The 26,566-nt window shown below is 46.6% G+C and overlaps 1 protein-coding gene across 9 annotated transcripts in view; it reads left to right on the forward strand.

Moving 5' to 3' along the window:
* GRAMD1B (GRAM domain containing 1B) overlaps nucleotides 1-26,566 on the forward strand; it is a 154,594-nt gene that overhangs the window by 18,156 nt on the left and 109,872 nt on the right. For 5 of the 9 annotated variants that reach the window (XR_004133854.2, XR_010378942.1, XM_064482169.1 and 2 more), the window contains one exon: nucleotides 15,662-15,739. Coding sequence is in view for 4 of the 9 variants with exons in the window: in XM_010986544.3 (XP_010984846.2) it covers nucleotides 15,662-15,739 (78 nt within the window). In the remaining 5 variants the exon portion in view is untranslated. Of the gene's footprint in view, nucleotides 1-5,021; nucleotides 5,121-15,661; nucleotides 15,740-26,566 lie in introns of those variants that run through there. The other 4 variants (XR_010378941.1, XM_064482160.1, XM_064482165.1 and 1 more) reach the window with 3 other exon arrangements.

Raw genomic sequence — 26,566 nt, forward strand, 5'->3', positions numbered from 1 at the left:
TTTACTAACACGTACAACACAGGAGAGATCCAGGAAAACAGAGTAATTTGCCACAATGGCTCAACCCCTTTCCTTAAATACCATCCTCTGCTAAAGACAAAAGAGGATGTTGAGGGTGGGGAGAGCCAGTTCTGGGAGGTTATCAGGAAAAGCACAGTCAACAAGGGTGATTGTGATACAGATTTAAGGTGCTGCCTCCTCCCTTGGCAAGAGTTTCTAGAGATTTGGTCCCTCCTGCTCTTCCAGACAGAGAGATAACCTTGTAAATGGAGATTTCCTTTACAAATGTTAATGTTTCTTACAAAAGGGTGACTCCTACTTGGTCTTTAGAGCCATCCCCAGATCTGCTGTTTCTTAGAAAATAACCAGGTTAAAACAGTTCATATGCCGAAGAGACATATTTTAGGGTGGCAAATTCTGCTCCTTACAATGTATAATCACCTTACTGCTCTTAGCCCCGCAGAGTTACATAGAGGACTCAAGACTCGTGGGCTTTAGGCATCATCAGCACAGTTACCTGCCAGGTTCTGAGCCTGGAAAAAGCATTTATAGGAAGATGTGGTAGGGGGCGCTATGTTGCTCAGAAAGAACATCGTTGATGAGTTATGGTTACAGTGGAGTTAGGGCAGACGTGTGTATTTGGTTATATAAAATGGAACACTTGCATTCTTGCTATAAATCAAGAAAGAGTAGAATTTGAACAAAAAAGAGAATATTATTTTCCTCATATACTGCTTTTAAGGAAAATGCATATAGTAAGTAATCGGTACATGTTCGTATCCCCTTTCTCTATGAAACAGATTTTGGTTACTCGTAATTAGACTTTTAGCTCCATTTCTAAACACACATTAAGATTCATGAGGGTAGTGTTAGATCTTGGGTACTTTGTGTCTGCTGCCTTCTAGCACAGTAGGTGCCCCCCCAAAGCTTGCTTTCTTATCTTTTCTGTTTGTAGACTGTCATTCAGAATGTTCTTTGAGTGAATTTTGAGTGAATAAATTGTCTACTTTGTGGATCAAAATCTGTTTGTGGTGGGGGGTATAGTTAGTGGAAGAGCGCATGCCTAGCACGCACGAGGTCCCGGGTTCGATCCCCAGCACCTCCGTTCAAAATAAACAAATAAACCTAATTACCCCCCCCCCCCATCTATTTTACGTCCTTGTCCATGTGGGTGGGTCCCAGAGCTGAACTTGAAGAGGCTTAATTGAATAGAGGGCAGGGTGTGTTGGGTTTGATGAGGGGGGAAGGGTGTTTCATTAACATTCTCCAACAAGAAATGATTATTTGTGATTTATCCAATTTCTGTTTTCTTTTGTTCAATATTCTGATTACAAGTATTCCCCTTGCCTTCTTGCCAGTAAAAGGTGACAATGAGTGGTATATACCTAATGAGAAAGTTGTCAAGTGTTTGGCAGAGAAGTTGGCCCTTAATCCCATGTGGAAAATGACATTGTGGAAACAGATCACGCTGTTAGACCCAGACGTCGTGACTCCAGGTCCGGTCAATGCTATTTCTTCCCAGGCCCCCACGGGGCTCTCTGTGAGCTGGTAAATGACCGGAGTTCTTGGTTAGGACTATTTTTATTTCTTTTAATTGGAAAAAACCCACGGTAATAGTTTTACCATAAACCAATGTTTCCTGGGGCTAAGGGCAAATGAAATGGGATGGGGGAGGGGTTGGGGCGGGGAAGGGGACACAGGGAGGCCGAAAAGACTCTTTCCGGAAAACAGCACAGCCTGCAGCCTGTCCTTGAACTCCATGGTCCCTCCGTGGGGTCTGGCAGTTTGTCTGTGACAAGGTTTCTGTGTAAGAACCCCTCTTCCCCCATGTGTCCTTAGTCCTGCAGAACTCGAGAATTTGTCCTTCTTTCCAGCTACATCGGCCTCTCCTCTGTCCTTGGCCCCCGGGGCAGAGCACAAGGGGAAATTTCTGTATCTTGCCTTCCTTGACCTTTAAACTCATCCATTTTCAGCATAAGGGGTTTGAATTCTGCTCACTAGAGGGAAACAGGTGGTGACAAAATTAACTGCCGGTTGGGAAGCCACAGTCATAAAATGTCTTGAAAACATGTTTATTCTTAATTGAGTTGGCTCTTCAATCAGATGTAAAATAGACTCTTGCCACTTTGTTTTCTGGGGCGTCTGAAGCGTTACTGTAGGAATCCGCCAGTTGTTTCTGGGCATCAGCTGCCCGGTCTACTGCAGGTTGGCTCCTAAGTCAAGCTACTCCGACCTCGCTGGCAGTAGGATCAGGTTGGCACTGCCAAGTGTTTCCTGCACTTATTTCAGTGAAGAGGCCCTCGGGGCACCTGCCTGTCTGCTCTGCGGTTGGCCTACCCCTCCTGAGTCCTGCTCTCGTGCCTAAATGAGAGGGCACTGGCCTCTCCGGTCTTCAGAGACTCCCCGTTGGGCTCAGGCCAAGCCTTCACTGGCTTCCTAGAAGTCTCTCTAGGCTCTGGGAAGCCCTGCCCTCTCCCTGGGCACGTTGCTCTGTCTTATTTGGCTTGCCCATGGTGTTTTCACCAGCTGGTTGATGAGATAGCTGTATTCTGATGCACTAATTATTTTTTCAGATGTGGGCAAACACTAGTTTATTTCTGTGGTTTCACTTGTGGCCTTGTGACCTCCCGGCAGGTGCCGTCTCGTGACAGTGCCCGTTGACTGTTTAGGGCAAACTCTTTTCACTTCTTGTTTCACGGTTTCTGCTGCATCGGACCTCCCAGAAGTTCTTCCTTTCTGTCTGAGGGCTGCCTCCTGCAGGTCAGAGATAATCAACAATTTCAGTAGAATGCATATTAACGGCTCTTCCCAGCCCGCACCACGCCAAGTTCAGATCTCTCTCCATCTCACTGCTGAGGTCATTCCTGCCACCCACCCCTTCCCAGCGCCAAGTGAAGGCTGGGCCCAGCACTGTCATACGCTCAAGGTGAAAGAACAGAGAAGTCAGGGGCAGAAAACCTAGAGTGAAAATCACGTTCCTTAGCTTCCCAACTGCTTGCTCTTAGGCATGTCATATACTCCCTTGAACACTTTTCTTCATCTTTAAAATGGGGATCAGAGAAGATTATGTGTGTGTGTGTGTGTGTGTGTATTTGTGTACTTTATAAGATTGGAAAGATCGGTTGGAAGAATGTACACGGAAGCACTTCGTAGACTCGTAAACGTGCAGGTTTATTGTTAACATTAAACACAGCATGTTGGTATGTGCCCTAGCTTGAATACACTGAAAAAAACAGCTACTGTTTGCACCAAAGGCGGATTTCTCTGATGTGGCCAACAGGTTATCTCCAAGGCTCGGGTGGGGCCACCACCATCACTGGTGATAACTGCTCAGGCTTGGGTTTGTCCTGGTTCTGAGTCTCAAAGGGAACAGAGCTCTGGGTCCGGCAGAGAGAGAAAGTCAATGAACTGGGCCCTGAAGAGGCAGCCAGGCTGTCAGAGGGACGAGGCAGCCAGGCCTCTGTGTGGCATGGGGCTCAGCTGGCCAAGGTGGGAGATGCAGTTAGTGAGGTGGGGGTCTGCGGGATCACGTCAAAGCGACATTTAAAGTAGAGGGGACAACATGAACAAGATCTGGAGGAGTGAGCTCACACGGGGGCTCAGTGTCGGCAGAACGATAGGGGCTCAGGCGGAAGTGGCTGTAGGGGAAGTTGAGAAGTTGAGAAGTTGGTTTTGTGTTGTAAGGGCTTGTGGGTGAGGCAGAGGTCTTCGGGCTGTCATCTTCACATGAGAGGAAACCTTCAAAGGACTTTAACCTGGGAAGAGGCGCGTCTAGAGCTGTTTTAGAAAATGCAGGTGGTGGTCAAGTCACAGTTCCTTGCTGGACCAGCTTGTATCCGCCAGCTGTGCACATCACTCCCCAGTTGTGATTTTAGTGACCTCACACTTGAAACCAGCCACAGTGGGAGGATTTACAGCCCAGAGGTCAGCAACTGATACAACTTTCCCCCTCAAGCTGGTTGTTAAAATTTTATCCAGCACAGTTAAGGAGCCATTTCAGTAGGGTGGGACTTCAGTAGTTTGCAGACCTGGGATGTGCCTTAAAAATCCTTCAGGCTCCACCCTGCCCCAGAATCAGCATCCAGGGCAAGTGAGGGGGTCGGAACCTATTTGTAAAAAACTTTTCAGTCAGTTCTTATGCAGCCCGTCTGGTACTGGTCTTTGGACCAGGACAGGCACAGGAGGGGTAGGGAGGAGGGGATGGATATAAAAGATGTCTCAAAGGTAGGAGCAACAGAACTTGGCAAGAGATTGAAGGTAGGGAGTGGACCAGAGGGAACTGCCAAGGCTGTTTCTGAGTTTCCTTGTTTGGACAACTACATGGTTGGGTAGTGATGGCAGGGAGCTGAGCTGAGGGAGGCAGATGTGCGTGACTTGGTGGAAGAGGCGAGGGTGGGGGAGGGAGAGGGTAGTTTTGGACAAGCTGCTTGAGGAGCCCCCGGAAGCAGGGTGTTGGCCCTGTCCCGTAAGCACCTGGGGCCAGGGACCTGGCACAGTTGGTGGAACAGTCTGAGCTGGCAGTGCCGGTTTGGGAGTCAACAAGTGGGTTGTTGAAGCCATGGGCTTGGATAAGATGGTTGGAGGAGAATGTGGAGAGAAGAGAAGGGAGCTGTGGGCCAAACTCTTACTTTTCAGAGGCTGGTAGAAGAGAAGCCGAGAAGAGATCCAGCAAACACCTGTTTGTGTATCAGTTATGAAAGTCCGTGCTTCCTTGGAGGAGGGAAGCCTTCCTTTAGGTGTTCCTAAAATTTCCAGAAGCTTAACAAAAACCACACATTGTTTGATTTGAATTCTATCAGCCCAGGGTGGTAAGGCATGTTATTGGTTGCTGACCTGAATGGTAGTCGTGGGCCTTTGATGACAGACACACACACAAATGAACCAGGAGATGGATGGCCCTTTGTCAGTTCTCTCTCTCAGAACGTGGTAGTTGGGAATGCAGTTGAAGAGTTCTTGGTGTGGAGGAAGTAGGGACGGGTGAGGAACGTAAGCAGAGGCTCTTGGTCTGTCGTGGGAAAGTCTACCGGTTCCCCTGTGAGAGGAAATCCACAGAGAAGGAACTTTAACGCTCATTTTGAGCAGTTTAGACAAAGGGACTGGGATCAAGATGACTGTCCCAGGTAAGGTTTTGGGGTTGTCTGTGGACAGAATGGCTTCTGGCTTGCTTGGGGTTTGAGAACTCTCTGCAGCTTCTCAGCACTGACTTCCTTCTCCAATGTGAAGCCCCAGATTGGGACAGAAGGGGTTTTCTAAAGGCGGGAGGGGGCCCAGGGAGCTGGGGAGGGTGGAAGGTGAGGGAAGGGAGTGGGGGCTGGCCTTTGAGACGCTACTGCCCAGGGTCTTGGCAAATTCTCATAGACGGCAAGTCCTGGGAAGCTGCTTGTTGGCCACATTACTTTACGAGTAAAGTTGCGCCACTAAGAGACCTGGTTGATTTGCATTTACTCTCCTCAGAGGGCCTAAGCTTTCACTGTGAAGCAAAGTAGCAACTGAGGCCAAGGAAGCTCCTGGGATGTGGAAACTGGACAAAGGCAGTGTCTTCCTTTAGCTGAAGAGAGTTTAAGCTCCACAGGCCCTCCTGGCCGCTGTCTTCAGACCCCACGGGAGGGACGCGCTTGGGGAAGTGTGGTTCTTCCAGGTGCGTGTGGTGAGAGGCCTAGAATGTTCTTGTGGGTGAGGGATTCTTTTTCTATTTTATTTTATTGAGTTATAGTCAGTTTACAGTGTTGCGTCAGTTTCCAGTGTAGAGCACAATTTTTCAGTTTTACATGAACATTCATATATTCACTGTCGCATACTTTTTCACCATGAGCTACCACAAGATCTTGTATGTATGTCCCTGTGCTGTACAGTATAATCTTGTTTATCTGTTCTACATATGCCTGCCAGTAGCTACACATTTCGAACTCCCAGTCTGTCGCTTCCCACCTTCTTCCCCCCGGAGGGGTTCTTTATCCTTTGTGAAACCTACCTCTGAACAGGGCATTCGAGAGAATTACTTTCTTTTCCAACCAAAATGTGATTATCTGTATTCATGGGAGCCAGGGATTAGCATGAAAACTGAACACTCACAGACATTTTAGAGAGAAGCAAACAAAAAGATTGCAGCCTTGGGTTTCAGTCTTTTCCCACTAAGTTTACCTATGATGTCTAATGGGCGGGGCACATTCTTTCTTGTTCGCCCTCCGACGGAGGCTCTGTCGGGCACGAGGTACAGCTTTCCCACGCTGGATGACTGAAGGTGAGGCCACAGCTTTGGCACGGGTGTGGGGCAGGGGAGGGCTGGCGTTAGGAGGGGCATGCCAGCCCTGGCGGGGTTTCTTACTGTGGTAGCTTGCTTTATTTGGAAGAGTCACACACATCTGATTCAAGTTGGTGTCTCCAGAGCACCGAAGCCTGAATCCTACTCTGCTGGCAACAGGGCTGACCAGATGGCACATCAGGAGTTCATACAGAATGGCAGGCTCCTTGAGGTCACAGGCCATGCCTTACACATCCAGTGGGACCTCACTGGAGACTTGGAACACAGGTGCTCAGAAAATGCTGATGAATGTTTGGAAGCACATTGTAATCTGGAGGGAGCGTGTGATCTGTACTCGGCAAAGTGTCTTTCTGTGCTGGCCAAGGAGTATTCAGCAGAAGTGGACACCTGAGAGAGGGGACGGGGCTAGGTATTTGTGCATTAATTTATCCGACGCATGTGGTACACCTAATATGTACTAGGGGTCTACTGCTGGGCACTGGGGATTGAAAGAAATGATGCATAAAATAGGATCTTGGCTCTAAAATAATTTACAGTGTGGTAGGAGGCATAGAGAACTGGTCAGTAATTACTGCATCCCAGGGAGTGTGATAAGTGTTATGATAAAGGGGAGTACAGGGTGACATAGGACCACAATGTGGGTGGCGGCCATCCAGGAAGAGCTCCCTGAGAAGGTACTGCTTTTGGAGGATCATAAGCGCTATCATACTGAGTATCTGCTCCATACCAGTATTTCGTGGTTGCTGATTTATTTAATTTTCAGAAGGCCCCAGCGAAGAAGATACTTGTATCGTCCCCCTTTTACAGAGGTTGCGTTTGAGTAGATGCAAGAGTAGAGATGTGAGCGCTGAGAGTCTAAAGCTGGGCCCCTCAGGCTTAATCCCCGAACCATCCTGCTTCAGTGATGAGAATGGGTGAAGCAGAAGGGAGTGGAGAAAAGGGTATACAGACAGACAGAAGGGCAGAGTCCAAGCCAGGGACAGCAGAATGGCTGTCTGGAGAGGGCGCACGAGACGTGGGAGCGGGAAGGTAGGTTGCAGTCCGCTCATTAGGCTTTTATAGTTTAGTTTTAGGCTAAAAGAAAGGGTTTAAACTTTGCTCTGAAGTTTGGGAAGCCTGAAGGATTCCAAGCCAAGAAGAGACATGATCAGATCTGCATTTCAGGAAGAGCACTGTTGTATCAGTGTCAAGGACAGACGGGAGTAGGGCCAGGTTGGCAACAGGAAGAGCAGTTAGGAGCCTGTTAAAGTAATCCCCTCAGGGAGTGATGAGAGCTTGCCCTCAGGCAGTGGCAGACAGGGTGATGAATGGAGGATGGAACGCGTTTGAGGGACAGTAGGAAGGTACAATCTGCAGGTCCTGGTGTGAAACTGATGTGGGGGTGCATCTCTTAAATCCTTACCTGTGGAGTCCAAGGAGAGGACAGAAGGATGGTGAATTCAGTATTGGGCACATTTAGTTTTTTTTTTTTTAAATAATGAAACTGTATGATTATTTTTTCATTTTCATATTCTTTTTCATTAAAGGTTATTACAAGGTAGGGAATATAGTTCTCTGTGCTATACAGAAGAAATTTGTTTTTTATCTGTTTTTATGTACAGTGGTTGACATTTGCAAATTTCAAACTCCCAAATTTATTCCTTCCCACTCTCTTTCCCTGGTAACCGTAAGATTGTTTACTATGTCTGTGAGTCTGTTTCTTTTGTAGATGAGTTCATTAGTGTCCTCCTTTTTTTTTTTTTCAGATTCCACATATGAGTGGTATCATATGATATTTTTCTTTCTCTTTCTGGCTTTCTTCATTCAGAATGACAATCTCCAGGTCCACCCATGTTGCTGCAAATGGCATTATTTTCTTCTTTTTTATGGCTGAGTAGTATTCCATTGTATAAGTAACACACAACTTCTTTATCTAGCCATCTGTGGATGGACATTTAGGTTGCTTCCATGTCTTGACTGTTGTAACTAGTTCTGCTATGAACATTGAGGGGGATTCGTTTAGTTTTGAGGTTCTTAGTGGACTCGAGAGTCCAGTACCATGGCAAATGTATGATAATAAAAATAAGTATTATTAACATTTATTGGATACTTATTACTTGCCAAGCCTTCTGTTAAGGGCTTTGTGTTTGTTAACTTGCTCAATCCTCCAAACAAGTCTATGAAGAGACTTACATTTAAAAGACAAGAGGGCAGGAATGTAGAGAGAGGTTAATAAGCTGCCCTGAGTTACTCAGATAACCAGTGGCAGAGCTGGAACTCAAACCCTGGCTTTGATCTGGAAGTGTCTCCACTGTCCAATGAAGCTTTCTGAGATGATGGAGATGTTCTTTATCTGCATTAATGTGGAACTAAGAGCCACGTGTGGTTATTTAGTTCTTGAACTGTAACTAGTACAACCAAGTGAACTTCTAATTAATTTAAATTTAAATAGCCACATGTAGCTAGTGACAGCTCAGCCCTCTGCCGTCTTTGAGAGTCATTAACGGACCCATCATATTTGAAGCCATGATTCCTCTGGGATGTATTGCAGTGAATTTTAATCTTCTCTGGGTCACAGGCCTATTTGAGAATCAGATGAGAGCTATAAATCCTCTTACGTGAGTGTGTAATATAACAATTTCAGAGGTCCACGAAACTTAGGTTCCCGTGGTATAGAGCTGGGAGAAGGAACCCAGTAAAATGTGAACTCCTTGAGCGCGGAGGTCTTACCTGTTTTGTTTACTGCTCCGTACTTGGGATCTAGGTTGTAGAACAATGCCTGGTCTATAGTTGGTATCAGGTAACTGATTAACTGAGTGGCTGATGAGTCCTGGGAAACATTTTAGGACCAAACTGAAGAGGAGTCCATGAAGTTCCCTGAAAAAGAAAAGAAAAACAAAAGTAAGACAAAAGCCAAGAACCAGGAGAGGGTGTTATTGTAGAAGGCACCAAGGGTTAAGTTTAAAGAATGGGAATAATCACCAGTGTCAGACCTGTCCGGGTGGTCGGATGAGATTAGTATGTAACCGTTGTCGCTGGCTTTGGCAGGAGGTCCTGGTTGATAAAATTAAGGAGGGGTAAGGGTGTGGTCCAGGTTATAATGGACTAACTCATGAATCAATGGTGAAGAGGCAGAGGCAATGAGTGTGATGTCCAGTGGGTCTCAATCACAGTTGCCCACCAGAATCACTTGGGATGCTTTTAGAAAATATGCATTCCTGGACAGGCTCAGATTCGGACTTGGTAAATTTGGGAAGGCACCAAGGAATCTGTGTAATAAAGCTCCCAGCTTATTCTGATATAATTTTTTAAAGTAATTTAAAGTAGTTATTGATTACCATAAGAGCATTAGATATAATAATGTTTAAAATGTTTTAAAGATGAACAATTTTAAATTACATAGAAAAATCAGAATAAATGAGACATGCTTAAAATAAGGAAATAAGGATATACTCTTTGTTTATGAATAACTACTTAATTATCACAACACCTATTATATGCAAATCTCTGACACAGTTTTGATGGAGGTTTGGCAATCACCAAATAATGTATTCTTTCAATAAAATATGGTCCTGTAGGGAAGAAAGGAAACAAAGGAATTGCAGGAGATTTTTTTTTTTTTTTGAAGACAGAGAGATGGATATGTTTAGAGGGAAAAGAACTATTAAATAAGAAAGTGTTAGTGAGTTGTAATGAGTTAAAAGACTTCCAGCTGGATTCTCAATCCCTGAATCTTTGACCAGCTCCCCACCTTGCAGCACATTCCCATGGGAGCCACTGAGCAGAAGCAGTCCTGCTCACTTTGTAGATAAATCATTAATTTTCACTCAGGGCATGCTATTTTCTGAGTCGTATTTGAGACTATTCAGGTATGTTGTGTAAGATGCTGGCAGTCATTGGCAGTGTTCCAAATCACATCTGTTTACTTTCTATTATTAGACTCTCCTATACCCGCTTGCCAGATGGCAAACAGAAACTATTCTCTTTTATTCTCTACTTACTTGCTACCTGCCTTTCTTCCCCCATCCCCCTTTCCTACTCAAACTGAAATGGTAAATGCCAGTCATTTCGCAGGTGGTCATAATTCAGTGTGAAAGCCCGGCCTTTTCTTTTGTCGGTGATGGTGTGACTCTGCTTTTCAAGTCAGCGGCGCTCAACAGCTCTGCCATGAGGATCTCTTCTGTTATTTTCCTCCCATGCTTTGGATGTTTCAAATACTTACCTTGCTGAACTCACTGTGAATACTAAATACAGTTGATGTCCATCATTTCTGGTACACCCACCAAGGCCCAAACGCTGCCCTAGGTGCTTTGTGTAAGATGATTTCTACCATTTCTAAGCCTCACTGCAATCCTTGAAGGCAGGTGACCCTCACATCTGACACTTAGAAAAGTTAAATGCTTTGCCCAAGGTCACTGTGCTCAGTGGCAGAACCTGTGTCTTCCTGACTCCAAATCCTGAACTCAGATACTGTGATTGAATCACTCACAACCTAATCCCCAGCACAGTTGTACAAGTGGTGTTTTATTGTTACTGTTTTCCAGGGAAATAGGCTGAGAGAGGGTAAGTGACTCTGCGGCAGTTTTAGGGCCAATAAGACACAAAGCCGGGGCAAACCTCGGTCTTTCTGTCTCCATTGCTGTTCTGCTGTGTCCGCTGCTTAAAATAATTTCTTCTCCCATTTTTATTAGTCAAAGATAAGCATCAATCAAAGTTGCTCTCAGCCTTTCAAAGTTTCTAATTAGCATGAGATATTTGGTATTAATACCCTAGATTGCTCTGATTACAGCCAAAAACAAAGAAATGGGAAAAATGAGTGCACAGCATTAATGGGGGTAAATATACAGGTCTCATTAGGCTGCAGAAATACTAAATTACAGCTTGCCTAGCCCGATAACTGCTTGGACTCCCCTGAATCTCTCAAAATCCCCTCTGGGTTTAGGAGACCCCAGTAGTGTTGTCTGGGAGAGAAAGAGCTGTTTCTGCTTGTGAAGCACCAACTCAGAAGAGGTGCCGAGTTCAGCCTCCCTAGCAGTGAAGCTGTACTTTCCAGAGGGCAAAAGGACACCTTGCTGGTGGCTTGTGGGTTTAGCCTGTACTTCCTGTAAGTGCCCCTGGTGGAGGGAGGGAGAGAGGCCCGGGGAAACATGGCGGTTCACCCAGCCTGCACTGCAGGGCTCCCCACTCCAGCCCATGCATTTCCGCCTTCTGGAGTGTGCCTTCAGCTCAGGTTACAACGATTTTCCCCAGCCAACCTTCCTGGTTTAGTGTGACCTTCTAGGATAAGCTCCCAGCACTAGCTTGCTGATGGAGAACAAAAACCAGGATTCCAGATTGGATTCGCTTCAGCTGGTTTCCCTCAGGAACGTTCTGGAATTCAAAGAAGCGCTTCCTCACCTTATTTAGTAATACAGTCTAGAGTTTCAGAATTTGATTTATACAGTGATTTTCATCTGAAGCTTGAATTTACAGCAGGAGGGGTTGCCGGCATCTTGTTACCAGATCTAGCTCTTCTGGGGGAACTGCAGATGGTTGCTCACACAATTTCCATTCCTCGCAGTGTTAAGCTGACGCTCAGTCATCTGCTGCCCAGGCTGTCATTCCAAACCCTTGTGTAGAGTTTCTTTTCAGGCCTTCTCACGGGCGTTTTCATCTGTTAGTGCCCTCTGCTGGACTTCCTCCAAGTTCTTCTCAACTTCCTTAAGCTGTGGAGCCCAGACTGGCTTCCTGTCCCATCAAGTCCTTGACTAAGACGGAGTGGTTCAGCCTGTGGCCTCTGACCTTTCGGCATTCCACGCTCCCTCATAAACACTCTGCTCTGGTGGTTGCTTTTTTCATGACCTCAGAAGACTGGCAGACTTATTTAGGGAGCAGAGTGAGCTGCCTGGTATCCAGGTGGCCTGTATCATTTGAAAAGGCTCATCTAAGAGAGGGACTGAGAGTTTCTGCTAGAGAGCGAGGCCACGTCTGACCGTCTGGAAATTCTGCTCGACAACGACCATTTCATGGGGTTGAGGGGAGAGGTAGTTGGTGTCTATCTCACTTTAAAGACTGTGGGAAGAAAAGTTCTGAAACTGGGAGGGGAGAGGACCAGGCTCCTCGCAGCGGGTCTAGAGGAGGAAGGACCCCCAGGCACACTGTAGCTGCTGCTGCCTTGGCTTCATCTGCAGTTCTCCTGTTCCACGCTCACCTCTCCGATGTGTTCCTTGAGCCCCCGGCGGAAGTGTCTGCCACCTGCACCTGTTCATCTTCCCGCGTTGCCGCATCACAGTGCACAGTGAATTCTTGTGCCTCCTCGACAGAGCTCTTTACGTCCCGGTCTCCTAGCACCATGCCTGGTACGTGGTAAATGTTTGGTGAACGGAGCTGAAGCAGAATGCCCTCTCTTCTCAGTTCTGCTCCTTCTGAATCTATTTGGATTTCACGTCTCAGCACAGAAAGCCTGGCTGTCAAGACAGTATTCTGTTACCGGCCCCAGAAGGAAGTGACCTTCCTCTGGTCTGTGTTTCTGTAGCATTTAATATTTACTTCTAAGAGTTATCATTTTCTGCTTTTAAATGCAGATACTTGTATCGACTCTAACTTTGCAGATTGTAAACACCTTGAGAACACGTCCTTGTCTGCTTGACGTCTTTATTTTCCATGACCCGCAAAAGGATGTCTTGCGTGTGATGATAGCATTTATCCAGCAGTTAATATGTGACAAGCACTGTTCTCCATACTTCACATATGCTCATTCTTTCATCCTTACAACAGCTTTACATTCTTTCATCCTTACCACAGAAAAACTCATAACATCTGTCTCCATTTTATAGGTAAGGAGGATGACCAATAATTTGCTCAGGGTCGTACAAATAGGAAGTGGAGGAGCTTAGATTACAAGCCCAGGCAGCATTTTCCGAAGTCTAGCCTTAACTGTTGCCTCAGTTCTGCCTTTGATTGGCATATGTGCACAGAGAAGGCATTATACAAATATTTGTTGAATGCATGCTGGTTAATATTTCTTAATTATTTAAAACCAGTGAACAGTTTGAAGGTGTTTTCTAAACAGCGGGAAGGCCAGAAGGGGGTGCCACAAGGTTGGGTCTAGTTTTGGTTTCAGAAGCTGGATGGGTTGGCCTCGGTGAGGTTCTGGTTTGGAAGTCAGCAGTGCCATCTAGTGGGATAACTTGCTAATATCAGCTCAGAATTATTTTTCTGAATCCCTGGCGCATGTCTGTTAGTTTTGGGAGCCCCTTTATTAGCTTAACTTTAAGTTTTGATTGCCAGAGGGCGGGTAGGGTGAGGAGGAAGAACCAGCCCGTTAGAGCTTAGACAGTCAAGTGTGATCTCTCCTATGAAGAGGCTGTAAAGCTGATCGTGGTCATTCGGGCTGGTTGATCCCCTTTGGGTGTTAGATGGTATGAAACACTGGGCTCCAGATGCCCCTCCCTCTGCTTCTCACACATCCTGCCCACAGTGTAGACTGGTATTCCTCCTGCGATGCTGGCCTCCGGAGCTGAGTCAGCTTTGGAATTTGAGTTCCAGTCATCTGTGGGTTGCCTACTGTAGTCTTAATACCCATCTCAGATTGTAGAGAAGAGGGAGCTTGATACATATGATAGGTCAGTCCCAGTGTCAGAAATCCTCTGCTCAACAACACAATAGTATCATTTTGTTATAAGGAGTTTTCAAAAGGCAAGCCTCTGAGATCTTGCATGAGTAGCAAAAGAAGTGCTTTGTGTAGAGTGAATGAAAGAGAAAGGGCTTGTGTACACACCTGATTCTGCCCCAAACTGGAGGCTTTGTGTGTGGTGCTGTTCTGGTTTCTGGCGTGTGTGTGTGTGTGTGTGTGTGTGTGTGTGTGTGTGTGTGTGTGTGTGTGTGTGTGTTTTAAAAATTGGATGTAAATTGCTTCTAAGTTCATTTACATCTTGCTGAAAGAACAGAACTGGAGAGCGTGGTTGTAACTGACCACTAAAACTCACAGGCTTCTTTGGCGGAGAGCGGACAGGCACCGGGGCAGGCACTTACCCCACAAGCCGTTTGGAGTTTGCCATCTGCTGGGGATCTAGCCTAAGGAGTACACGCTGGTGAGATCCGTGCACGGTATCGCTGTGAGGAGTGTACCAGCACCAGGGAACCACTCTGGGCCTGGGTTACAGTGTCATTTATGGTAATAGGAATTCATTGTTGCTTTTGTTCGTTTGTTTGTTTTAGGGAGGCAATAATGTTTATTTATTTATTTATCTTAATGGAGGTACTGGGGATTGAACCCAGGACCTTGTGCGTGCTAAGCACACACTACCACTAAGCTATACCCTCTCCCCTAGGGTGATAGGAATTTACTATTAATAGAATCTATGCAAAGCAGAGGTTTGCTAACTTTTTCTACAAGGGGCCAGACAGTAAATATTTAGGCTTTGTGGGTCTAATGGTCTCACTACTCCACTTATTCAGCTCTGCCTGAACCACACAGCCCTGCCATTGTAGCAAAAAAGCAGCCGTAGTTAGCTTGTAAATGAATGGGTGTGGCTATTCCAATAAAACTTTATGACCTATAATTTTGAATTTCATAGAATTTTCATGGGCTTTGAAATATTATTATTTTTTAAAATTTTTGTTCTCACCCATTTAAAAAAGCAAACACCATACTTAGCTCAAGGGATCTCCAGATTTGGTCGTGGGGCTATAGTTTCTTTAGGACTTTGGATTAGGTGCCTAGAGTATTTAATAATTAGCAATTAATAACAACTATTTGTTAGTTAGTGTCATGTCCGAACAACATTTCTTTCTCTTGCGTAAGATGGAAGACTGGAATTCCGTACTTTGAAGCGAGCACCTGAAGAACTCTGTGAACTGAACTCTGATCTTCATGCCTACAGGGCTTTAAGGGCTGGAGGGACTCCAGCTGCTAATCCCTCTTCTATCCCTCTCCGTCCTCAGCCTTCCCAGAGGCAGAGAAGCAGGCCAGGTGGCCTTTGGCCCCCTCCAGTCTCAAGTCTCTCTCCTGGCTGGAATCCTCCTCCCCGTCCCCTCCCCCTCCTGCCCCCGAGTCTGCACCAGCTCCTTGAGTGTCTCAGGTGAGGCTGAAGATTGGGATTGTTATCCTGTCCTAGGGATTTGGAGGCCCAGGTACCGAGAATGCTGGAGGCATCTGCTCACTGAGACTGTGCCGCCAGGGAGGAGCCAGGGAATAGGTCAGGATCTCCCTCTTCTGCCTTAGGTATGGTGGGCGGGGTCTTCACCCAACAGGTGTCTCAGTTCCACTGTTCCTCGGTGTACCGGCTGTGTGAGCCTCTGTGTAGACTTACGCGGGGGACCTTCTACCTTTGAGATGTTGTAACCCCGTTCCTCTGTCGAGCTGAAGTCTGGGCGATCTCCCCCGGGGTTGAGAAAGAAGCTGAACGTTAACGGTTCATATCCTGTGTCTTTCCTCAGCAGCCAGCAGAGCAGCCAGCAGAGCAGCCACGACGATGACTCGAGCAGGTTCCTGAGTCCTCGGGTGCGGGAAGAAAGGTAAGGTCCATGAGGAGGGAGGAGGTGGAAGCAGAGATTCCAGGGGCTGGGGGAGGACTGCACTTCTGCGAGAACTGTGAGAAACTGGGGACCTCTGTGCTCACCTAGCACTGAGCCGGAGCAAGGCCAGGGAGCTTTTGGTGGTCAGCAGGGTAGAAGTCAGTATGTGTAAACCAGGTCTGTCGGGAAGATGTCAGAGTGGACTTGGGACTTGAGGCTCACCTTAAAGGCTGGGTGTGGTGTGGAGCCAGCGGGGAGAGGGTATTTTGTGCCTGAGGAAAGCTGCATGGCCTGGGTTGGCCTGTGTGGCATCAGATTGTTACCCGAAAACTGGGTTCACCTCTTGGTGGTTGTCAAACCGAAAGACAGAGCCAAGCCAAAGATCAGGAAAAGAGAGGAGTTATTATTACTTGCAGCAATTGAGAAGAATACCTGGGATTTTTCTGCAAGCAGTGTCTCTCCCCAGCAGCTAAATTTCAGAAGGTTTGAGCTAAGGGTAAATGCATATTCATGAAGGGGATGAAGCAGAGGAGAATTCAGCATCGGTTGACCGAGTCCAAGCTTTAGTTGAAGTCAGGAGGGTCAGCAGCAACCTTCTGCTGCTGGTTGACCGAGTCCAAGCTTTAGTTGAAGTCAGGAGGGTCAGCAGCAACCTTCTGTCCTCCCCTGGGCATGGGGTGGGGAAGGGGGTGGGGGCTTAGATCCTGCAGAGCTCAAAGACTGCATCACTTTGTTATGTGCATCCCTTCAGGAGGAACTAGAACCCTGTTTTATTGCTGACCCATTGTTTTCTGACTGGTTTCCTTTGTCTCTGCATTCCCTCACTTCCCTTGAGATCATTGGTTACTGAGACCAGGTCAAGGGCAAGCATTGTGGCCAGGCTTGGATCACAGAATGACTTCTCTTATGTCAAGAAAGCCATTCCTGGTTCTCTTTCTCCAGGGGCCCCCAACCTGTCTGCCTACAGGACGGCAGCAGGATGCCAGGACTGGAGAGGACTGTAGGTGTCAGGGGTTAGTGGACAGTGAGGTTGGATGTGCAGGGTGTGCTGAGAATGAGGAGGCTCCTAGATGCTTGTGTGAGGCTTTGAGGTGGGACTGGTTAAACGCTCCGGATTTAAGGACCAGGTGGCATCTGCTTCATGTGGTGCCTCTGAGTGGCAGACAGAGAGGGGTCTGTTGGAGCAAGATAAACTTGTGCCCGTAGAAGGTGGACTGTATTGATGTTGACTGAAAGGAGGTCTCAGCTGGCGTACCCCAGGGCTCTGCTTCTGATCTAGCTCTGTTTACCGCTTTTATCAACAAACTGGATCAAAAAGCAGGTACTTTTACCTCATTTATCAAACATGAATGGTAGCTGCTTAGCTGAGAAGGAGTAGAGAGAACACCAAGGATGGTAGAATCAAGATTTCTTATTATTTCAAACAGAACAGTGGGTAGGGACAAGATTTTTTTTTAAGGAAATGGGCTATTATAATTTGTATATTTATATTAGAATTGTTTCTTAAATGCAGGGTTACCACAGGGCGCCTAGCTTGAAAGGATTTCATGTAAAAAAAAAAACTTAAAAACAATTTTTTTTTTAACCAGCCCAATATGAGCCCATAATATGAAGCAAGTACCAAATGATCTTTAAAAGCCTGAATTCATTAATGAAACCATGGAGCATGGATTATTTTTTTTTTTTTAAGTTTCACTGTAGCCTGTGCTAGCTTGACCATGTCTGATGTACTGTGCTCAGTTCTTCGGAAATGGGTATTGATGAATTACAGTCCAGAAAAGAATGATCAAGATGAGAACTGTATCAGGAGGACTGGTTGAAGGAAAGGGGGGCTTAGCCTGGAAAAGAGAAGGTTTGGGGTGACTGTAACAGTACTCTTTAAACATCTGCAAGCCTAAGAGATAGAACTAGAAGGGTAGACGTTACAGAGGGAAGGATTTGCGCTCAGGATGGGGAAGAACTGTTCTGTAACTGAGATGTACTCCATTGCAGTAGGCCTTGCAAAGCCATGAACTGCCCCCTCCAAACAAGTGTTCAGGCAGAAGCTAGGTGGTGTGTCATGAAAAAGATTCCATCCTGGGTGAGAGCGTGGGACCTCTGTAATCCTGCTCTTTAGATCATGAAGTTTTATGAGTTCTGACCTAGTTCTCAGCTTTGTGCTCATCACTAACCAAAATGAGCAGTTCAGCTCATCAGTTTAGGTGGCGTGTATACGGAGGCAAGGTCCTCCAAGGGGCAAAGATTAATCATTCTTGTCAAGATGCTTTCTTTATCAGTTACGATCTGAGGGTGGTTCTCTTAGACTCTGAGCGTGGCCTCTCTTTTCAGTGCTTGGATTTTGACAACCATACTGTCAAAATTGGAGGGATCTGTAGAGTTCCCCTGGGCAGCCTCCTCCCCTGTGCTCATGCGCCGACATCTCCGGAAATGTCCCGTCCATTTCTGACCACGATGCCTTCAGTTCTCATCTGTCAGCCCTGTGATTGGCAACTCCTCACCCCCTCTCTTTATCTCTGCTGCTGGGGGCATTGCTGGGAGAGATGAGTAAGTGCCAAATTGCACATACTCTTTAATACGTTTTCCCCAAGACTGCCTGCTAACTAGAGAGAGCCCTGCCTTTTGTTCAGTATTCAGGATTTTGTGTTGATAAAAATTATATTCTGGAAAAAAAAAAAGAAAAAAAATTATATTCTGGTTTCTTCTCTCTCCATTCCCCCAGCCAAATGGAATGCTTCAGAGGGTCTCGCATCCAAACCTCTGCCCAGAAAAATCCTCTGAATGTCTTCCCTGGTCCTTTCTTCCCATCCCTGGCCCACTGACACCGCCCCCCAAACTCCTCATGGTGGACGGTGGATATTAGCTCACCTTGAGCAGTATGGGAAACAGAGAGGGCTGTGGTCAGAAGGATGCTTTCCGCAGTGGTCCCTGTGGACCCCTCTCCTCAGAAACTCAGGAGCAGTATGTGTTGTGTTCACCATGGCCTTTCTGAATGAAGTCTTTTTTGCCCTTCTCAGCCAGTGGGTTCTCCTGGAGAGAGCAAGTCCTCAGAGTGCTAATTAATCACACGGCCTCGGCTCAGAACAAACCCTTACACCCTGCACCTAATCCTTCCTCTGACATGTTTCCACCCAATTAAGAGACTCTCTGGGGCGTTTGGATGTTGGTCTGTGATATCCTGGCCTAGAGCAAGTGTGAGATCTGAGCCCTGGGGAGATTTTTCTGCAGTGGTGGGGATTTGGCTGGTGCTTCTTGCTCTGAGCCCCATTTGATGGACAGCGCACCCTGCTGGTTACGACAGCATTTCCTACATGGCGACACACTGAGCACCTCATTTCCTCTTTGCCATTCCCCTGGGAAGCAGGCAGAGCAGGATAGAAAATGGTCAAGTATGAGGTGGGTACTAGGGACCCTTTTCTGTGGCTGCTCCTCACTCCCCAAAGCATGTGGTCAATTACAGAATGAAGGATCATTTCACAGAGCAGGCAAAAAAAAAAAAAAAAAAAAAAAGACATTGATTTCTTCTGTTTTAGAGATCAAAATTATAATCCTTCAGTATGAGATGAACTTTCAACTGCTTAAATAAAACATTGATTTTTCTTTTTTCTTGTACAACGTTCAGAATGGATATAACGTTTAGAGGCAAAAGAGCTACTCTACTGTAGTCTAAAAAACGTGCACATTACAGCAAAAGGGAAAACACCTCAATATGACATCCGAAACTTAAGGGCTTCTGAGAATTTTTTTTTCCTCATTCACATTAATTTCTGTCCTGAAGGAAAAATAGCCTTTGGAACCATGATGAGGGCAGAGGGTAGGTGGGTGCAGGGAGATAGTCATTTCCTGGATGGGTATGCATCAGGGATAAAGGCTGATTTTAGGAATAGAGTGTTTTTTAGGAAATAGGGATTGTCTCAGAGATAGGAGAACCCCCCCCCCAGATTTCTAGTAGAAAGCAAAATAGATCTAACTTTCCTAAAGTGTGTATGTGCGTGTGATGGGATATGGACACTAATCCATTTTCATGCTTCCAAGTGAAGCCAGGGGTGCCCTTACAAAACACTAGTTCCCAGGTTCAGCCCAAACTGGACCAGTTGTTGGGGTTTCTCAGGTCACTAGATCTTTATTTACTACATTCACTCAATGGTAGGAACTTTCACACGAAGCCAGAACTGTAGACAAAGGAGCCTTTTCACTAAGGGCCTTTTGTGTACATGATGTTAGTCACAACAGAATGTGGTCTTGGTTGACCAGGAAGCCCTCTGTGGTAGGGGAATGAGACCCAGACAGGGCTGGGAGTGTAACCGAGGGCCAGAGCAGGGCGGCATGTGTTCATGTGTCCCTTCCTGCGTGGCGGCTAGGTGCCACACACCCTCGTGAAGGGTCTTCAAGATATGGGAGCCTGCTGGAGTCCAGGCTGCAAGAAGGATCGCGGCTCACCGTCTGCCAGTGGGCCCTGGGGTGTGCAGGAAAGAGCCAGAGCCTTAAAGTCAGACCGACCTGGTTTTCATTATCTTCTTCCTTCTTGACTATGCATTTTTTAAAGCATTTTACTCAGCTTCACTGAACCTTAGTTTCCTTGTTTGATTAAGTCTTTTCTTATGAAGAGTCCATGGGATAACATGTGCAGAGTACCTGGTACTCATAGGGGCGTGGTAAGTGGTAGCCGTGAGTACTCTGCTGATTTTAGCTGCCATGAGATTTACTCTTAGTCTCTTAGCAGATCTGTGCTCTTCTGCCCTTCAAGAAACAGAGACAGGAAGAGTGTGTAGACTGTTGATCACTGCAAAATGTCAGATGTTGAACCCGAGGCTAAATAGAATAAGGCATGGTATTTCCCCTCCGGAGCCTTGCTGTCTTACGGTGAGGCGTACCTGTAAGCAAGCCAGTATGATGTAATAATTGACATGTGGAATTTTGTATAAGGTAATAAAACTAAAGAATTTGTTTACTAATGTAGGTAACCTGTGCAGGGAATCCTGCATCTACTTTCAGACAGAAACCTCTCTACAGCCGTCTCAAATAGATGCTGTGATTATCTTCATGTTAGAGTTCAGGAAACTGAGGCTCAGTGGAGTTAAGAAACTGGCCCGAGTAATGCAGGTGCTCTGCTTGGGGAGAGGATGGGGAGGAGGGAGGAAGAGGGCAGTGGTATCCAGGAAGACTCTGGCGGGGAGGGGGCTGTGCTTCAGCTAAGAGCTGCAAGATGAGTAGGAGTCCGTCGACAGCGTTCCCAGGCTGGGGGACAGGATGTGCCTGAGCGTGGACGTGTGAGCAGGAACGGCAGACACTTCAGGGTTTCTGCGATCGTGTCCCAGGAGCGGGGATAGCTCCCCAGTGGCTGGAAGTCATCTCTGTACAGGTAGGCAGGTGCCTGATCATGCCACATCCTGCCGTGATAGAGTGGGCTGTGTTTATAGACCAGGGGAGGTGGCTGAGGGATCCTGAGGCCAGCGGTACCCAGATCTCTCCCAGATACTCTTGTGAGAAGGATCTCATCGGTCTTAGTGTGAGAGGTGAATTCAAGGGGCAAACACTGGGAGCAAGTAGACAAGGAAGGAAATTGTGGCAGCTGTCTACCCCTCCCTTCCCTCCTTGAACAAGTATTTATTGAGCACGTGCTGTATGCTAGCCACTCTTGCGGGCCTTGGCGGGTACGGCCATAAACAAGGACCATTGTCTCTCCTTTCATGGTGCTTACTTTCTAGGGAGGGGAGATAGATGATAAACAAGTAAGAAAACATCAAACAGTAATAAGTGCTATAGAGAAAATGGGAAAAGGTGAGATGGTAGACCACCGCTTTCTGGGACTTCTGTGAGTTGGGTGGGAGGGCTGGCTTACTGATGTGATGGCATTGAAGCTGAGACCACATGGGCACATTTCTGAATTATGGTAGAAGGTCAGAAAAGGAGGACTTCTCCTCTGTGCCTCGCTCTCCTCATCTATAAAATGGGTGTAATAATAGTTCAAACCTCATAGGTTTTTAGAAGATTGAATGTGTATGTGTGTGATGCTTGGAACAATAGTAGTGCCTGGCACATGGCTAGCATTATATATGTGCTTGCTATTATTGTTATTAATATTGATATTATTATTAAAATATTGGGTAAAGGAGGGAGAATTTGAAGAGCAGGGTGGTAGTGAATTTCATTTAGACACAGAGTTGGAACTGCCCATGGAACATGCCAGTGGAGAGAGTCATGGGCAGTGGGCTATACCTGTTTGAAGCTCAGGAGACAGGACTGAAACTATTTGCTAGGAAACAAGGATGTAGTTGAGACCAAGAGTCTTAGGATGAGCAAAGTTTAAGCAGAAAGCCAAGGAAAGAGGAATTTGCAAAAGATCGCCCACTGAAGCTAGGAGAACTAGGAGACAGAAATTTCATCGAAGCAAGAAAAGACAAAGAGGGTAAGATGGAGAAGATAAGAACCAAAAAGGATCTTGTGCAGTGGCAACCAGGAGGTCACTGGTAACCGCAGAGCAGTTTTAGAAAAGGATATATTGAGGGGAGGAAGAGGAGACAGAACATGGAGAATTCATCCTAGAAGTTTGCCTGGGAAGAAGAGAGAGAGAGGAGAAGGCAGAGGTAATTGGGGGCAATTTTTGTTTTAGTGTAGGGAGAGACAGCACTTTTTTAATCTCTATAGTAGAAACTGATAAATCAAAGATGAGAATTTTAGAGAGGATATCATTCATTCATTCACTCAACAAACTCTTAAGACATTATGCATTATGTACTCATTTGAGCTCCCAGTCGTGTTGAGGAGACAATAATAACATAACTGAGTGTATGACACAAAAAATACAAACTTGGAGATGTGTATTGAAGTGGGGGAACATGGTTCCGTGAGGGAGGGTATCAAAGAAGTTGGATCTGGAAAGAAGGGGTTGCAGGATGAAAGCGTGATGGTTGAACTAAGGCTGGAAGGATGAGTCCAAGATGAGAGGGAAGCAGTGAGATGAGGTAAGATGGGGCAGGAGGTTGTTCAGCCATGACGAGGACTTGAGTATGTTCAGCGCATCAAGAAGCCACTGAAAGTCTTTTAAGAAAGGTTGCAACTTGGAGAAGGGATGTAGAGAGATCGGCTGGGGCAGTTAGGAGGCTGTTACAACAGTCCAGGCAAAGGACTGGATGTTGGTAGCTTGGACATGGGATGGTGGTTGTAGGGGATTAAAAAAGTACAAAAATTCGAGGTACATTTGGAGATAAAATGCCCACAACTTGGTGATGGACTGGACAAAGGGTGTGAGAGAGAAGGGAGGTCTTCAGAGTTGGTCCTGGGATTCCATCTTGCTCGGCTGCAGCTGAAAGATAAGGAAATACAGTTTCAGAGGAGGCAAGAAAAGGTAGATCTGGATCACAGGTGAAAGGATTCGCTTGAGTAGGAGAGAAGAGTGGATGTGGGTGGAGGTGAGTTCATAGGCGATGGGTAGACAGGTGAGGAGGTAAAAACAGCAGGATCTGTGTTCTCTGTGAAACAGGAAATAAGTTATCTCCGAAGATTGAGGAAGGTGGAATGGGAGTTAATGGGAGTGGTGGGAGACTTGGGTGTAGTGAATTTGGGGATTTCTTGTGTCACCTTTTTTCTGGCTGGCTTAAAAGACGTTCGTGTCTTACACGTCTCACTAGAACTCACCTTGGTCTCTTCCAGTTAAGGTAGGGAAGGCAAATTTTTTTTTTTTACATTTTTTTATTGAGTTATAGTCATTTTACAATGTTGTGTCAAATTCCAGTGTAGAGCACAATTTTTCAGTTATACATAAACATACATATATTCATGGTCACTTTTTTTTTCGCTGTGAGCTACCACAAGATCTTGTATTTATTTCCTTGTGCTATACAGTATAATCTTGTTTATCTGTTCTACATTTTGAAATCCCAGTCTGTCCCTTCCCATCCACTGCCCCCTTGGTTGTATTCTGTCTATGAGTCTGTTTCTGTTTTGTATTTGTTTTTATTTCAGATTCCACATATGAGCAATCTCATATGGTATTTTTCTTTCTCTTTCTGGCTTACTTCACTTAGAATGACATTCTCCAGGAACATCCATGTTGCTGCAAATGGCGTTATATTGTCAGTTTTTATGGCTGAATAGTATTCCGTGATATAAATATACCACCTCTTCTTTATCCAGTCATCTGTTAATGGACATTTAGGCTGTTTCCATGTCTTGGCTATTGTAAATAGTGCTGCTATGAACATTGGAGTGCAGGTGTCATTTTGAAGTAGGGTTCCTTCTGAATACATGCCCAGGAGTGGGATTCCTGGGTCATATGGTAAGTCTATTCCTAGTCTTTTGAGGAATCTCCATACTGCTTTCCACAGTGGCTGCACCAAACTGCATTCCCACCAGCAGTGCAGGAGGGTTCCCTTTTCTCCACAGCCTCTGCACCATTTGTCATTTGTGGACTTCTGAATGATGGCCATTCTGACTGGTGTGAGGTGATACCTCATTGTAGTTTTGATTTTCATTTCTCTGATAATTAGTGCTATTGAGCATTTTTTCATGTACCTATTGATCATTTGTATTTCTTCCTTGGAGAATTGCTTGTTTAGGTGTTTTGCTCATTTTTGGATTGGGTTGTTTGTTTTTTTCTTATTTAGTCATATGAGCTGCTTATATATTCTGGAGATCAAGCCTTTGTTGGTTTCATTTGCAAAAATTTTCTCCCATTCCATACGTTGTCATTTGTTTTACTTATGGTTTCCTTTGCTGTGCAGAAGCTTGTAAGTTTAATTAGGTCCCATTTGTTTATTCTTGCTTTTATTTCTATTGCTTGTGTAGACTGTCCTAGGAGAACGTTTTTGAGATGTATGTCAGATAATGTTTTGCCTATATTTTCTTCTAGGAGGTTTATTGTATCTTGTCTTACGTTTAAGTCTTTGATCCATTTTTAGTTTATTTTTGTGTATGGTGTAAGGGAGTGTTCTAGCTTCATTGCTTTACATGCTCCTGTCCAGTTTTCCCAACACCATTTGCTGAAGAGACAGGGAAGGCAGGTTTCATCACAGTGTTTTATAGGTGTGGTAGCAGGCTGTGGTACCTCTGCCCAGCATTTGCCCGTGCTGTGCACACTTGGGCTTACTTGAAAGTCTCTCCAGCAGCCCCTGAGACCCTGGAGGGCAGAAACCGTGTCTCTTTTCTGTCTGACACAGAGTAAGCGCTCAGCACCAGATGTCGGTGGGATTTATGAATGAACAAGTGGGGAAACCAAGGCAAGGGAATTGGAGCCTCCGGAGTTGGAGCCAGGCCAGAAAGCAGGCCCACTCCCTCCAGCTCAGGTCTGGCCACTGGAATAGATAGCTTCCTATTAGAAGGATTTTCAGTTCTATCACAGAACTTGTCCCCACATCGCGTGTTTCCAGAGCACTCTAGCCCCACCTACCTGCCTGGCTGCTGAATTCCCCACGGCCCCAGGACACTCAGGTGATCTCTCGGGTCAGCTCCCTCACCGAGGAAGGAGCTGGAGCAGCAAATCCTCTGGGAGCGGTGCCCGCGGCCCTCCCCCTCCTTCTAGCAGCTGACATCACATGCAGGTACAGCTCCATCCTCCCTGTCTTGAGGACAGAGGAGGAGAGGAAACTCACCCAGTGCCCAGAGCGCTGCCAGATGTCGGGGGATGGGGGAGGGCTCTGTGTGGAGCTGGGGCTCAGGCCGAAGGCAGGGGGTTCCTGGTAACTCAGAGCCTGAGGCTCCCGCCCCAGGCCCTCCACCTGCCTGTGTGTTGTGCTGAACATCAGGGTGGGGAGCGCTCACATGCACGGGCCATGTCGACAGCTGAAGGAGCTGCACAGGCAGCGGCGCCGGAGTGAGCCCCCAGCCCGTGAGGTCCCCGCTGCCATGTGGCGGGCCCCCCCGCGAGCCCAGCATGGTCCAGAACCTGCGCTCCCAGACGGTCTCTTGCAGCACGGCTGTGAGGCAGGCCTGCCACTACCACGTCTCCTCCCTGAGGAAGAAGCTGTCCTTCCTGAAAGCCAAGTAGGTGGCAGGGGGCCCTGGAGATCAGGGCACAGGGAGTTGGCCCTTGGCTGGTTTGGGGTGACATGGACTCTTCATAGGCAGGAGTGCTTGTGGGGTGACTCCCCATGTTTGGGGCTATTGCAGTCCCTTGCCAAGTGACAGGCTCCCAAGAGGGAGACGGAGCAATCTGTCGTCAGAGGCTGAAGGTACAGGACGAGGGGGTGCAGCGAACGAGGCTGTGCGGTCCTTGGCGTGGTGGAACACTTGACTGGGCCTCGCTGTGCGTCTCCAGGGAGCTTGCTGTCTGGGTTCTTCATAACTGGTTAGGGATCATTCTTTTCCTCTTTCATAGTAAATTAATTCAGTTGGTGAAGAACTTGGAGGTGCCAAGGGACAGGTGCTGTAGAGAGTGGTGTGCACTGTCTGATTTCAGGGCCCCTGGTGTCTTTGGGGGTGTTGATAGTTCCCTTCCAGTGATAGGGACTTAGGGTTGAGATATTGGGGGGTTAACTTTGTGGATTCCCTTCTCATAGCCACTCATTTGGGACTTTGAGCAGCTGCCAGGGAGATCTGAGCAGGACCAGGTGTGGGGCGCTTTCTCCTCAGGTGGCCCTGGCCCTCGGCGGGTGATGGCTCCATGCCGAACATGCTGCCTTGGCCTTTGTGAGAAGCAGAGGGGAGGTTTCCTCGAGGAAAAAGAGGTTCCAGCCCCTAGGATCAGAGTAGATCATTTCATCCTTCCTGAATCTGCTTCCTCCTCTGAAAATAGAATTGTACGGACTTGGTGGAAGTTGTGGGGATCAAAATGAGATAAAATGGGAAAAACACTTGGCACCCAGTCAATGGTAGCTTCTGTTAGAGTTACTG

Source organism: Camelus dromedarius, chromosome 34 (assembly GCF_036321535.1).
Source record: "Camelus dromedarius isolate mCamDro1 chromosome 34, mCamDro1.pat, whole genome shotgun sequence".
NCBI classification, from domain to species: Eukaryota; Metazoa; Chordata; class Mammalia; order Artiodactyla; family Camelidae; genus Camelus; species Camelus dromedarius.